Source organism: Magallana gigas, chromosome 5, assembly GCF_963853765.1.
Source record: "Magallana gigas chromosome 5, xbMagGiga1.1, whole genome shotgun sequence".
NCBI lineage: Eukaryota > Metazoa > Mollusca > Bivalvia > Ostreida > Ostreidae > Magallana > Magallana gigas.
The window spans coordinates 27,814,281-27,830,624 of NC_088857.1; the positions used below are offsets into that span (position 1 = coordinate 27,814,281).

Below are 16,344 nucleotides of genomic sequence, written 5' to 3' on the forward strand. Positions count from 1 at the left end.
CGCAGCAACTAATTTTTTTTAAATTTACATATAAAAAACTGAATTATAATGAAGTTGCCCCCCCCCTTTTTTTGAGGGTATGTAAAAATTGATATAAAATAAGGGAAATTAGGAGTGAAATTGAAGTTATATACTACGAACTGAGTCTGCCCCCCCCCCCCCCCCCTCCCCACTTTCAAAAACTATGCTACGTGCCTGTATAGTATAACAATAAGTATTTATTTATTATAGTATTTTTATAAGTATAATAATAACTATGTATAGGGTAAATTTTTATTACAAGAATCAATTAAGGGCCTTGTATTTAGATTAAATGCATCGTGATCGGCATGCGATAAATAGCGAACAAATTGTACTTTCAGTTTGCTATCGTTGGGTCTTCTTGGAAATGACATCTATTTTCTAGTAAAAATTAAAAAGAAAGTAATGATTGTGGTGGTTTCTTGGGTTTAACAGGAACAATGGTTCAATGCTGTTGAATAAAACTGATTGCAGGGAGACGTATCTTTTAAACATGTGATATATTGTGAATCTTGCATCGTTTCCTTCCGTTCACGGGGTACATGACATTTTCAGTGGTAAGTAATTTACTACAAAAAAAAAAAAAAAAGCACAAGCGTCAAAAAGCAGTTGGACATATAAGAATGCAATTCGTCGAGACTGAAAACGTCAGTCAAAATTTATCTCTGCAAGATTCGTCGAGACTGAAAAATTTTGAGTGACGATTTCAGTCTCGAATGCATAGTGGTGTCCTCGTTAAATCTAAATATATATACAAGTCTCTGTGTTATATATATTGTATTTGTATATATCTTATGCATGTAAGTTGTATGAAAGATAATGAGGTGCTTAATTAATAATTTAATAATTAATTAATAATTATTAATTAATTAATCTGTAATGTTTTCCTTTGTTTTTATATTCCATGATTGATACATTAATATTTTAAAATTTCATGCCCCAATTAATTTAAAGTGTCAAAAAAGGTACAGGTATTTTATAGATTTCACTATAGTGACACCTCTGGTACAGTGTATATAACTGTTGGCTTTTAAAAAAAATTAACTTATGAATTGATACTATGTTAAAGTAAATTGTGGATAAATACTTCAACGCATTGCAGTTATCCCATTGGGAATAACCGGGAAACCTCATTTAACTTCGTCTCTTGTGGTTAAACCTGGGGTCATGAACCCAACCCATGGTATAATTTACATGTAGCCAGTGTTCGAAATAAGCCAAGCTTGGGTCGTTGTTAAATATTTATTAATACAGAATAAACCAGAAATTTCGTAATTAAACAAATAACACAGAATAGACACAAATGACAAGACAATTAGACACAGACAAACATACACATTAGAAAACGAAATGAAACAGTAATATTATAATTTAGAATGACTTTAATTTATTACATTAAGTCTTACCGGGACAAACAATCCTTATGCTTAAGTATATTGCTATACAGCTTTAGTTCTGACCCGTTCAAGGGCTAGGCGGAGAGTGCCAGTCCGGTATAAGATTTTGGCGGGGAAGGGTGCATGCAGAGTTAGTCATGTGACCCTATTGTCCAGTCTTGTCATTGTCCACGTTACAGATATTAAACTCTCATACATAACCACTCACTCTAAACACGTATACCAATCAAACACGCTAGCGCTGTAATTTAATATACAAATTATATACCTGGTTACATACACAACACAACAAAACAGTTAAATCTATAACTTAATTGAGGATACTTAAGATGGAATTTGTTGTTACTGAAAGAGTACTACTGAGTATGTATATTTTTAATTTACTGTACAATGCAGGGTCCTTTTTCAAAGGAGCATGGTCACATTTATTTTTTTTATTTTTATCGTTCACAATGTCTTAGTAATGAATTTCAAAAGATCAACCAGACTTTGAGAGTCAGTCAAGATACAGCTAGAGCTCACAATTTATGTAAAACAAAGGCTCTTGCCTTGTTTTTGTTTACATTAATTCAATATACCAATTAAAATTATTTTTCAAGCAAAGTTCTTTCTCTGCTAATTTGTTTTGAACAAAAATAAACAGTTCATAGCATAAATTTGTCACATTCATTTTAGTTCGAAACCAGGAATTTTCTTTTCAACATACAAAATGTAAGCAAAAACATGACCAGAGCTTTGTTTACATAACAAAGAAATGTGGGCTTTATTTCTCGCTTACAACTTGACAACTGACACTCAAATTGGTGCTTTGTAACCAACTGTCATCCGACAACCAGTAAAAATGCATATTATAGTACCTTAGCTAAATTTAGTTGATGTTATAACTGGAAAAAATCAAATTATGCACACAAATTACAGATTCTACTAGATTGTGTCAAATATATCTATGTCATGCTCTAGGAGCATTTTATTTTTTATGATACTAATCTTTCAAGTTTTGAATAATAATACTTTGTTACTATGGTTTTTATTGTATGTCATTGTCAGTTAAGATCACTAGCCTTGTTCCATCATGGACCATATTCTGTCCGTTTTGTTGCAGTAACAATATTGCAGTGGATTGATTTTCATTTATTTCTATTCCAACATCTAGCAATCATTCAAAACTTAAAACAGTGTTCAAACCACATGTAATCTAATTAAAATGCAGATCTTCACAATTAGTGCAAAGCTGTGCAAAATCCTTATTGTGTAAGCCCATTAATTGCAAACCTAACTCAATCTAATAATAGACAATGGCAATAAACCAAATTTCACTGTCACATTTCCACAGTATTTTATCTTTTTTTGAACCTTATCTAATTAAGCTGTACATCTTCCTGTCAGAGCTGCACGGAGTCCATTAATTTTCAGTTTACGCAGTATATGTTAATTATTATTTTTAAGCAATTAGACTTAATAAAAATATTTACCCATATGTAATTGCCTTGTTTTCAGGCACTCAGTTTCTGTGCGCCAGTAATCATCAGTGCATTTGCATTTGAAGTAAATTGACCAGCTTTAATGTACATGAATATTGTGAGTTGAAAAACCTAATTTTGGCTGATTTTCAAATTCCTTTTGTTTAGCATATAGTAAAAATAAACAGAAATGCATTTTGCATTGATTTCTACAGTTGACATTCATAGAACTGACTGAATACTAAAAGATATTGAAGTTGAAGTACAATATGATCTGTGATAACAAATAGCTATAGACAAATATTGTAAAAGATATACTAAGTATGCTGTGTGTATGACATACTATTAATTCCTCATTAATGTTTTTGTTTACATTAATTCAATATACCAATTAAAATTATTTTTCAAGCAAATTTCTCTCTCTGCTAATTCGTTTTGAACAAAAATAAACAGTTCATAGCATAAATTTGTCACATTCATTTAGGTCGAAACCAGGAATTTTCTTTTCAACATACAAAATGTAAGCAAAAATTGTAAAAGATATACTAAGTATGCTGTGTGTATGACATACTATTAATTCCTCATTAATCTTGAGGATCCCATTAAGCAGGTCTCAAGGAATTTAAAATCTCGCTCTTTTTTTTCAAACAGTTTTGAGCTGTATGAAATCATGACAAAAAATTGGTTCTTGCAATTTTTTATTCTTGCTATTTGATGCAAAACAGCGGAATCGCAGAATTAAGTAATCGCGTAGAATAAAGAATTTACGGTAGTTTGAACTGACTGGCGTTTAATTATTGATTTTTCATTTGTTACTTAATAATTTATTGCACATTCATTTATTACACAAAGCTTAATATTTGCTTTACATATTAAATATAGGATTTCTCATGATTTGCAATGGTATCAAATGAGTTGTGTATTTTCAATCCCCGAGCCTTGGCGAGGGGATAGAAAACACACGAGTTGGATAAAAATCATATACCATCGCAAATCATGAGAGATTCTATTTTAATATCACATGTTTTATCACAAGTTAAACCTCACTCTTTCTGTAAACATTATAATTGTGAGCCGCACAACACATTCACTACAGGACATTAACAACTTTACGCATGGAAAAAAGTTCCTTGAAGATTATTAACCAACAAACATTTCATTTTTTAGTATATTTTTATCAATGTATAAAAAAATTGAAACAGCATTAAAAGCTGCTCATTTATAACTCTATGCTTTTCAGCTGAATTATTTTGTTAATTTTTAATTTTACGTCATTAATCTGCCTAAAGCTACATAATGTTTAATTAGGACATCACGTGGCGTAAGAACACATAGTGGAATATCAAAAATTTATCCCATGAGTGATATCCACCATATATTAAATGTAAGATAAACATGTGATAATTTAGTTTTATATTTAATATGACTTGACCAAATAGTAGTTTTAAGATTCTCAAGCTAAAATTCTAATCTTCTTCTTTTGGAAATTACAGAGTTAATGCATTGTATTGTATCATGATTTGTTAATTGTTTGATTTGTTTGATCCAAAAGTAATGTCACAGATGCGATAAAATCGTGAAAAATCGACGTAAAGTGACAAAAATTCGTGCTATTAGATATCCACCTATTTCAATTCAGATTTGAAAATTCTAATGCATTATGATAAATTTTCCTGAAGATAATATATTTTGTAGAGCCTGAGGTAAGAATAGTCGCCACACGTAAGCGACGTCATTTCTAGATCTTTGGCGTTCTGGTAGAATTTTGTAATTTATAACTCTATTAACATTGGCCACGATGCCCTATTTTACATTTTTTTTATCATTTTTTATAAAGTAACTAATTACTCTTTTTGTAATCAATCGATTAGTATATTGGATTATTTAATGTGCGATCAGTTTGTCAAGGTCTCTTTAAGAAGTCATTAACATAGCTTTATGATATAGCTCATTACCTAAGAACCTACAGTAGCTTTAACTTTCTTTCAGAGCTCCTGTCTATCTAATTTATTTATAAACATGTCATATGCTTTTATTAGATATTAAAACCACGTTAAGGGTGCCTTGTGCACCCACTCTCAATTTTAGGTCGATTTTTCGTTTCCAGTACATTTTCTAGTGATTTCTATCCATCGAACTAAAAAATGCATCCTATCACTATTCACATGGCCAGCCTTTTTATTCCTTGATATAGAGACAAAAGGCATTGTATAGATATCCGAAATGGACAGTAACATTCCCTTTTTTTTTTTTAAACAGTTAGAAAATGTCTATGTTATATATCTGATTCAAAATATTGTGTTGTTTGGGGCTTTTTTTCAAATTTTGAAGTATGTAACTTATTCATAAATACACAATTTAAAAAGACGTAAATTTATGACACGGCAATGTCGCATATTTATTATGCTATAAACATCAACATCTTGATATCTGTTCAATGAGATTTAATCAAAATTTTAATTCGAATTAGAATTTTGATATGGACAATTTTGATGCATCATTTTACACAATACAGTGCAAGTGAGAAGCGCGGTGCATTATAGTGTGACATTACTTTTAGATCAACCCTTGTAGTTAATAATTGGCCACTCTCCAATATTTAGAGCTGTAGCTATATATAAATAAAGCATCACATTTTCTTGTCAATCTATTCCTTCCTTATTTACCATATGCATATAATGACTGTAAAAGGAAATATTTTTTTCTTCATATTTCAGATGAAAGATTGCAACCCTTTACTGTGCAAATGAAAGTGATCCGAAATATTACAGTTTAAAACAGAGTGCAACTATGTCAAATATGTCAAAAACTCAGTTGATCAACAGCGATGCCAGTGCAAATACGAACTCTGCAAACTCCCACATTGAACTTGTTCCAGGAGGTTCGGCCGAGACCGGCCCAGATTCTGTGTCCTCCACTCACACACAGGTAACCAACTTGACCTCCACTACAGTCAATGGCCCCTCAACCTCCTCCTCCTCTTCCTCCCCAAGAGAGGAGAGACTAGCCCCTCCCATAACTAGTGCAGATCTTGACAGTCAGCCAGTCCAGAATATTTTGTCATCGGTGTCTGTCCAATCCACTTCTGGGGTATGCCTGCAGGTAGAGCTGCATGATGGCACAGTGTATAATGTGGACTCGAAAGACAACCCGACAGTTGTAGAGGACTTGTGTATTCAGCTGTTGAAACGCTATTTCCCAAAGATGGGACCTGCAGCTGTTCAGCTTTTTGGATTGGCTTCCATTGACAAGAAACAGATACCCAAAATGTTGTGGGTGAACCCTTGTATCACCATTGAGGAGTTGAAAAGGCACATTTTGAACTCGCCAACAGCTGGTGGGAAAAACACTTTCTTTCTGAGAATTCGTTATGTTCCTGGGAGAAAGTTCCTACACAACTTGCCTGCCCTTGGGCCCGAAATCTTGAAATATCTCTACCTTCAGTGTAAAGATGATTTTGTGAAAAGCCGACTGAGTGATATCTATGAACAGGACATAAAGAATGAGGCTAAAGCCAGAGGTTATGCTGTTCTCAGCATTGTCATTGCAAGTAAAATGGAGGAAAAAGACTGTCAGGATATCCTTAACAAACAGAAACTAGAAGCTTTCCTGCCATCCCATCTTGTTGTGAGGCTCTGGAGAGGCTACCAATTGAGAAAAAATATGAAAACGAAAACGGAAGAATTCTTGGCTCAGCACAGCAATACTAAAGTGGAGGAACTATTGATGGGATATATCAAGGTCAGATATTGTATGGCTGTTAAAGCATATACATCACAAGTATTAGTAGAATTTTTTGAAAATTCTTTATGGACTAAAGATATTCATCCACTCTTGCAACTTGTCAAGCATTGTAATAGGTCAAACCCTACTCTTTTCCAAAGGTATGTTAGAATTATATCTCAAGATCTCTGATATTATCAAGTATCTATAACTCTTATTTTATGTACGAATTAACAAAAGAACACAATGAACAAATCAATCGCGACTTCTTGTGCTTTCCAAGAGACGGAAAAACATTAACATTGAATATGTTACATATAGGCATCCATCAAAGATTTAATTTAAATTTTTTTTGGTCTAATCTGTCTTTGTTTAAGTGCATATAGCAACACACTAAAAAAAACCAGTTTTAGATCTGTGGCTCTTGACTATTTGTACATTAATTTTTTATATACATGCAGTCCATAAAATTACTTTGATTTCAAAATATACTCTTCTTCTCGTTATTTGATACAGTGAAAACTATGTTAAAGAACTTTGTACAGGAATGTAGTTATCTGTACATATTTATGATATAACAGGATGTTCTGAATGAGGTGCAGAGTTACGGAGTAGAGCGGTACGAGGCTAAGAAGGTATCAGGAAGTCTGCGACCGGTTCACATCACCCTGGACGTACAGCAGCACGAGGAAAATGGCAACACCCAGTACAAAGGCCTGTTTATTGACAATGTAAGAACAACTGATACTTATTGTCCTCTAAAAATGTAACGTTACCTGTATGAAGACCTGTGAAAATAACACTTCACCAAAATATTTATTACAAACAACAGTAATAAACAAAATGGTGGTTGAATTGATTTTTTATTTGGTTTGTTTGGTTTTTTTCTTTCTACCCAGGAGTTCTTTTCTTCAATTGATGATTTCCGCTCTATACATATAACACCTAATCATGCAGATCAGAAGAAACTGTCATGGAATGTTCATTTGGACAGATCCAATGGTTGCCCAGAGGTAAGCCCATCATTCCATGAGCAAGCTCTATACAGACATCATTTCTTTTTTTTGGGGGGATCACTTTTTATGGGAAAATTTCAATTTGGTTGTGTAATTGGTACGTGCCTTCTTAAATGTCAGTTTTTAGGTCCGATTTGAATTTCACACAAGGTGATTAAATCAGTAAACAGTGACAATCTATTTCTAAGTCTTGTGCAGTCATGTGAGACTAATCATCTAACCATTTTTTTTGTAAAACAATTTGTGTAACTGGAAAGTTTGAGTGTATACATACTGTAACTGTTGATAGATATATTAAATCATGAAGAAACTGGTTTTAAATATAATACGGAGGGTTCCACTTAATCTGATAGCGGTTAAGGAGCACATTACCATAATACCGGTATACTCAATAAGAGCCGCCTTATCAAGTACTGATTACCACAACCATACACTTTAAACTTTCCCGTGCAAAGTTTGAACACCAGAATGAATACATATCGAACACGACTTGCCTACAAAACCTTAAGCCCTGCCCCTATCTCTTATTGGCGTTTCCACAAAAGAAAATAATTTTATTCTAATTCACTGAGTTCAACCGAAATAAATTATATTTATCTTTTTATATTTTTTCTGATAATCGAATGGAAAAAAATATGTGTCATATGTTCAGTTATATGATCTCTACAGTGCATAAGTTATACTTCAACGCACACAGGTGGCTCCCTTCCTCGTCAGATGAAAGCTAACGACATCAATAGTTCTTCCGGATGACCGCACACAGGACTGACCTTACACATTTTACTCTTTGTTTATTTACCTATTGAAGAAAACAACACTTAAGTCATTCTTCTGAAGAATCATAATTATTAAAAATCACAAACTATTATTTGTGAAATAGATTAAAATGAAGCTATAATACAGAATGTCTTGCTTTTACCTTTTTTGGTCAGAATGAGGCAGTTGGGGGCTTAATTATACCACTTTGTTGAAAACAAAAGACCTTAATAAGGGAATGTAAAATTGTCTTAATAACTGCCATCAGTTGAGTAGACAAATCACACGTGCACGGGTTGACATTGCATTGTGATATTGGAAATTTACGAAATAGATACATCAACACACCGTATTGTTAGAAAATGAAGGTGCATTGAAAATAAAAGTTAGATTATTCATAACAAACCATTTTGAGGCTATAAATACCTTTCATCTAAAAATTTAATTCAATGACATATTTTTGAAAAATTCAACACTTCTTCACCAACTTTTTTTTACCATGTTGACATTCGAAACTCTCGTAATGCACCGAGTTAGAGTTATCTCCCGTATTTCCTTTGATAAATAGAAAATATGACAAATTTTCAATGAAAATTTACACGCATTTGTTTTACCGTTTCTGAGTTTATCCATGCAAATGTGATATTGTGAAACATAAACTAAAGAGCCTCCCATGATTTAGCGTGAATGTACATGTAATGCACATGCGCAAGATTCTAAATTCCAAAAAATCCACATGATTTCCGGATTTTTTAAAGGAATTTTCGTTTATTATTAATTAGCGAAGCTTGATTGATAAAAAATAAAAACAAATTGGTAATCTCCAAGTACCAATGATGTTAAAAAATATAAAACAAAAGACAGTACTCTTCCGATTTCTCGGTATTAAAGCCCAAAAATTCAAGTATTATTTTAATATAGTAGTATAGATACACTATTGTTATTCAAGTTATCTGCATTTACCTGAAAGTAGTTAATAACAAAGACAACTTCAAAAATAAATCAATCAATGCTGTTTTAAAATCCAGTTATTGTTAAACTACATACCATGTAAAATGATATGTTGCTACCGAATATATCAGTCTCTGAAAAGCTGTTAATATTACTATTATTATTTAAGGGCACCAAAGTCACTCGTGTATAATTATACTTGTGTGACAAGTTAAAAGCACAGACCTGTTGTTATTTTCCTCTAAACTTATTTCCTTTATTAATACTAGGTGTTGAAATCACGAGTCGTGGGTTTATATGACGTATGTGATACTGATATCTAAGGAGAGAAAAAAAAATCATTAGATTACTAAATTTCAATTATTTTCACCACCTTAGCTGTGAAGTTTGTATTATTTTGTATGTAATATGATATATATACTGCCAACAAAAAAAATTTATTGTTTGAGGTTGTGAAATAAATTTACTTTTTATTACTATTGATATTTGTTTTGTTTTAAATTTATATGACTCATATATTATTTTTTTTTCAGGTGTTGAGGTTTGACAGTAAGACAGTTGCAGAGTCATTTGTCTCTGGTGTCAATGGGTATTATCGCCTCATTACTGACTATTATATGAACCTCTCCCAGCAGATGGAGCTGCCATCACTACAGGAAATCAACCGACTTAAATGCCATGGACCAATCGAGTCAGTTTTTTAGCTCACCTGAGCTGAAAGCTCAAGTGAGCTATTCTGATCACATTTTGTCCGTCTTCCGTCTGTCCGACCGTCTGTCTGTCCGTCTGTAAACTTTTTACATTTTGAACTTCTTCTCTAAAACCGCTTATCCAATTTCAACCAAATTTGGTACAAAGCATCCTTATGGGAGGGCGAATATAAATTGCAGAAATAAAAGTCTGCTCTGTATTCAAAGCGGAGAAAACCTTGAAACTGTAGAAAAAGGGGGGTGCATTTTTAAAAATCCTCTTCTTAAGAACCACCGAGGCAAATTCAACGTAGTTTAGCATAAATTATCCTTATGGGAAGGAAAATATAAATTGCAAAAATTAAGGGGTAATTCTGTTTCAAATCTGAGTTATTACAAAAATAATAATATAGGAAAGGCGTGTTTCAATCAGTTTAAAAGCCTCAGGTTCGGCATTCGGTAAAATGGGTAGGCAAGACTTGGCCTGGGCAAAACAAAAGATTGGCAGTTATTAATCTGCCAATCTCATTAAAATTTCAGGATATTTGATGGACTTGTATATTTGTATTCGCTGTGAATATTGCTGCAAAATAATGCGTATTTGGAATTGATGATTGTCGATTTGCCCCGGCTTTTATTTTGCCACGGCCCGGGTTTGCATACCCATTTTACCATGACTCGTATTCCATACTTCTGAAACGAGGTTCTTTGTTTAAAGCAGCCATGACATTATACGAAAAAGGGTCGACCTGACTATGATGAATTTGCTTGTTGTGCAACAGTTCGCGTATGAAGGGAAATTTTGAAACATGCAAAATATATTGGTGCCGTTTTTTGTAAATCGAAAAAAGTAAATTGAGGCTAAATATTTCAATGCGTTGACAATTTTCACACATGACGTTGGTATTAGCTTGTTCTGATTTTCGTTTCGTTTTCATTATTTATGCTTTGTAACCTGGAAACTATCGTCTGTATTTCGTGATTTTTACGTATCAAATCAAACAGAGACTTCGGTAAATCAAACAGTTAACTGTTTACCTGCGCAAATTAAGCAAAATCTGATGTAGGGGTACTGAAATACAATTCATTCTATCGGTAATTCGCATAGGCATTATCTTTTGCGTAATGGTAGATTACTGCAATAGGTTTTGTTGAGATGCTCGGCATTTTCTCGAGTTTATTCAGTTTAAATAGGGTTTGTTATCGCTGACGGAAATATGTAGGCATATACATGTATATATATATTTCATTTCGATAAAATAAATAGTGTTCTTTATTTGTTATACAGTCATGTAGTGCATGTTTCTTGTGTTTAATTGTTTACAATTTTTTTTTTACTAACCATATTTGAGTGTTAATTAAGCTTCGAATTATAAGCAAGATACCGAGATTTGCTCACAATTCTATGTTTGTACGCAGATCTTAAAAACTAAAGATTAAAAAAGTAAAAAATTTGTCAATATTTATTAAGAAAATTTTCAAAGTCTGTTCTTCCAGAAACCAACTTTAACAACTTATTGTATTGTAAACTTAACCTTTTTAGCTCACCTGAGGGTTGGGCGACAATGGAGGTAAAGGTTTAACAAATGAATATATAGAGTAAATCTTTAAAAATCTTCTTCTCAGAAATTAATTAGCCAGGAAAGCTGAAACTTGTGTGGAACCATCCTCAGGTAGTGTAGATTCAAATTTATGAAAATCATGACCCCCAGGGTAGGATGGGGCCACAATGGTGGGTCGAAGTTTTACATAGGAATATATACAGTAAATCTTTAAAAATCTTCTTCTCAGAAACTAATCAGCCAGGAAAGCTGAAACTTATGTGGAAGCATCCTCAGGTAGTGTAGATTCAAAGTTGTGAAAATCATGACCCCCGGGGTAGGATGGGGCCACAATGGTGGGTCGAAGTTTTACATAGGAATATATACAGTAAATCTTTAAAAATCTTCTTCTCAGAAACTAATCAGCCAGGAAAGCTGAAACTTATGTGAAAGCATCCTCAGGTAGTGTAAATTCAAAGTTTTGAAAATGATGACCCCCGGGGGTAGGGTAGGGCCACAATGGTGGGTCGAAGTTTTACATAGGAATATATAGAGTAAATCTTTAAAAATCTTCTCAGCAACTAATCAGCCAGGAAAGCTGACACTTGTGTGGATGCATCCTCAGGTAGTGTAGATTCAAATTTGTGAAAATAATTACCCCTGTAGGTAGGTGGGGGCCACAATGGGGGGTCGAAATTTAACATATGATTATATAGAGTAAATCTTTAAAAATCTACTTCTCCGAAACTAATTAGCCAGGAAAGCTGAAACTTGTGTGGAACTATCCTCAGGTAGTGTAGATTCAAATTTGTGAAAATCATGACCCCTGGGGGTAGGTTTGGGCCACAATGGGAGGTCGATGTTTTACATAGGAATAAACAGAGTAAATTTAATCTTTAAAAATCTTCTTCTCAGAAACTAATGAGCCAGGAAAGCTGAAACTTGTGTGAAAGCATCCTCAGGTAGTGTAGACTCAAAGTTGTGAAAATCATGATCCCCAGGGGTAGGGTGGGGCCACAATGGGGAGTCAAAGTTTATCAAAGGAATATATAGGGTAAATTTTTAAAAATCTTCTCAGAAACTAATCAGCCAGATGATTCTTCATAATTATTAAGACTTTGGCCCCAAGACAATTCTTTGGCCTCACGAGAAGGTACAGAGTTTGATGTACGTTTATATCCAATAAATAAACTATTGTTAAGGATCTTTTTGAGAACTGCAATACTCAACATATGATATGACATGATATGACTATAAAATCATCCTGTTAGAAAAGGGACTAATGATTATAAACATAAGAATATCCAGGGAAAATGGGTTTTATTTATACAGGATCTACATGTATTATTGTACATTGTCCAGATAGTTTGTATTATGACTCCATTAAGCTGATTTTATCATACCTATTGGTCCTCAGGTGAGCGATGTGGCCCGTGGGCCTCTTGTCTTTGTATACAATCAATTTTACTCTATATACAATTATTGTGGTAGTAATTGCATTATATAAATTATGGATGTCATAGTTGGAAGTTTTCATTATTCAAATAATTGGTTGCAGTCAAAAGATAGTCAGATGTTTGAAACATTTTTAGTAAATAAAGTTTTGTTTTGAGCTATTTAGTCGCCTATAGTCATAGATGACAGGCACACACACACACACACACACACACACACACACGTTTTATACTAACAAATATCTTTTACATCACATTATATGTAAAAATTAATGAACATTTAACATCTATGGAAGACATTTACCATACTTATGTTTCTTTGTAAAATCTGTCTACATGATTGTTATGTTGATATTATGTTTATTTTGCTCGTATTTTGGGTGATGGAATGATATGACGGGAGAATAATGTGTCTTTGGTGTATATAAAAGGAATAAGGAATCATTCTTTTAGTAAGATGAGGTGATCAATTATGGTCAGGGGTTGTCAAATTCAATAAAGCCCAAAGGGCTTTATGATAGATTTGATCATGCCGACCATATTTGATCATGTCATAATATTCAAAGAATGGTTCTCTATTACTTATATTTATAAAACTTTATAAAACTTTTAGTAGTTGTACTATTAAATATTAAAATATTAGTCATTGATGAAATGTATTGGACTATATTTATTACAAAATTGAATCGTATATAGTGTTATCACTGACAAATTTCAGACAATGAAAATGAAAATATACAAGACTAGTATAGTAGTCAAACTTCGTTATCTCGAACTAGTTGGGACTGTTTAAAAACATCGAGATATTCGAGTATTTGAGATATCGAGGGTAAAATACTTTAAAAGATAATTGGTTGGGACTTACAAATCACTTCTACAAATCCATGGTATTTGAAATATCAGTGTTCGAGATATCGAAGTTCAACTGTAATTATCAAAAGCTAGCCCTACATCCACTAGGGTAAATAGAAGTCTGCATGGTTACATAATCAGATTCTTTAAAAACAAAACTGTCAAAACAAAAAACAAGGATGGGCTTTTTTGTTTCATTAAGAAATTGGTTTTTTTTTTTTGTTATTTAGCATGCAAATATATTAGACATACATGAATAATGATACTAATCTAGTTGTCAATTTAACATTTTTATTTTAGTACCAGCACAGCTGTACGAAAGTTAAAGACCAAATATCTGTCGGATGAGTATTATATACTGAAGCAGAGCATGCAAGTCTTTGATCAGCTGGCCATCTTGTTTTGTTATGGCGGACAAACCAGAAAGAGGTTGATTGATAAAAAAGAAAACATGTACTGTCTGGAAGGAGAGAATGAAGAAGAATTTAAAGACATCAACTGCCTCATAAAATATATGGCTGAAACCAGAAACCTGCTTCCAAAACATCCTATCAAGGTCAAACCACAGCAAGGTAAGCCACGAGAAAACATTTTAAGGTCATCTTACCAAAAACTGTCTGTCAAGATCAAACCTTTGGAAAGTTAACCAAATGTCAACTTTGTTGAAATTAAACCTAAACCATTCTTTGAAGGTCAAACCTCTGCAAAATAAAAAGCAAGAAATGTCCTTAAAGTCAACTTTGTGAAAGTAAACTTCAATCATTATCTAAAGTTCAAAACGTCAGAAAGATTTTTTTTTATTTTATGTTGACTTTATAAAATAAACGCAAAACATTCTATTAAGGTCAAACCTCAGTAAGGTTAACCCCAAGACATTCTTCAGTGTCAGTTAAATCTGTGAAAGTAAACATGAAACTTGATGTATAAACCTAGGCAAGGTATAATACAAGACATCCAGTCCAATCCAATTTGAACCTATACATGATGAACCATGAAGTGTCTAGTGTGCACACGCAGCTTGAATTCTGGAATTCTGGAAGGAATCCTGGTGGTAAAAGATCTGATCAAACCTTAACACACCAAAGTTCATTTGGACCTAAGAATTGCCAACCATATAATGCGTTATACCTTGGCATGGTTAAGTGAGGTATCAAGTGTAGCTCAAGATCTGTCTCTGAGTCAGGAAAATATCCCACATCAAAACAAGAAGCACTTTAAAAGTCTAGATTGTTATGAACCCCTTTGGCATTCATAGGCCTTTAAAAAAAAATAGAAAATTATTTCAAATAAGCTGCATGTCAGGACACATTGAATTCAAAATGTCTTTAATATAAATGATATTCCTAGACTAAGAGTAGAATTTTTATGTGCTAACCATGCAGGTTTTTATGTGCTTTAAGCTGCATTTATTTTATTTGTTTGTTTTTGGCTAAGGTTATCTGAATTGTGCTTCAATATTTACAGAGCCTGTGGATGTATTGAGAAAACTTTTTGTGGAAGAGATCATCCCTGATGATGAGGAGGAGGCAGCCACGAACAATCAAAGAAGGAAACCCTATATTATCCTTCCTGAAGAGATCAAGATCAAGGAACTTATAGGTACCAGGTCCTAGTACAAAAGGCATTGATTCCTAATAGTAGATAAAGGCATTGATTTCTAGTAGATCAGACAATAAGTCCTAATGGATAATGCATTCAGTCCTAGTGGATCTGACATTAAATCCTTGTAGAAAATTTAGACATTGAGTCCTTGTAGATAATACATCAAGTCCTAGTAGATCAGACATTCAGACCTATTACATCAGACATTAAAGAGGCATGGTCAATATTTTGGTCAAATTTTATTTTTAAACTCCTGCTCCAAAGAAAAGGGGAGTAAACTGTTTTACCCTTGTGTGTCTACCGTAACAACTTTCCTGTCACATTTTTTTTCAGCAACTATTAATTGCAGATGCTTGAAATTTTAACACACTCTTTGTTAAGGTGTGCCATTCTGTGGGATTAATTTTTCAACCAATCTTATGTCGACTTAATTTCAGTAGACTATAAAAATTGCCTTACTGAAGCATTGTAAACATTAAAACGGAAAAATAAATTTTGACCAAAATCATGACCATACCCTTTTAATGAGTCCTAGTAGATCAGGCATTAAATCTTAGTAGATCAGACATTAAATCCTAGCTAGAAGATCAGACATTTAGTCTTAGTTGATCAGGCATTAAGTCCCTGTAGAACAGGCATAAAGTTCTTGTTTTTGTAAATAAAGATCATACCTGTTAACCCTCCCGCATTGCGCGGGAGACTCCCGCAAAACGGCCTAAAAATTTAAGATCTCCCGCATCCCGCGCGGGAGACAAATTTCTCCCGCAATCGTATTTGTCTTCCCCATACCCCCCCCCCCCCCCCCCCCCAATTCTGAATCTTTGCATGCAAATTTCAACATCCACTGCGGGTTTTTCTCTGATTTTGAACTCGAAATGCTGC

The 16,344-nt window shown here is 33.3% G+C and overlaps 1 protein-coding gene across 2 annotated transcripts in view; it reads left to right on the forward strand.

The window, feature by feature from the left end:
• Positions 1-346: 346 nt before the first annotated feature.
• Positions 347-16,344, forward strand: part of LOC117684253 (tyrosine-protein kinase JAK2) — a 53,431-nt gene continuing 37,433 nt past the window's right edge. The window contains exons 1-8 of one of the 2 annotated variants that reach the window (XM_066083901.1): positions 347-578; positions 2,916-2,996; positions 5,596-6,619; positions 7,183-7,332; positions 7,501-7,614; positions 9,858-10,015; positions 14,161-14,432; positions 15,325-15,459. In XM_066083901.1, coding sequence (XP_065939973.1) covers positions 5,669-6,619; positions 7,183-7,332; positions 7,501-7,614; positions 9,858-10,015; positions 14,161-14,432; positions 15,325-15,459 — 1,780 coding nt within the window. In that variant the 5' untranslated portion in view covers positions 347-578; positions 2,916-2,996; positions 5,596-5,668. The remainder of the gene's footprint in view (positions 579-2,915; positions 2,997-5,595; positions 6,620-7,182; positions 7,333-7,500; positions 7,615-9,857; positions 10,016-14,160; positions 14,433-15,324; positions 15,460-16,344) is intronic. The other variant, XM_066083900.1, reaches the window with a different exon arrangement.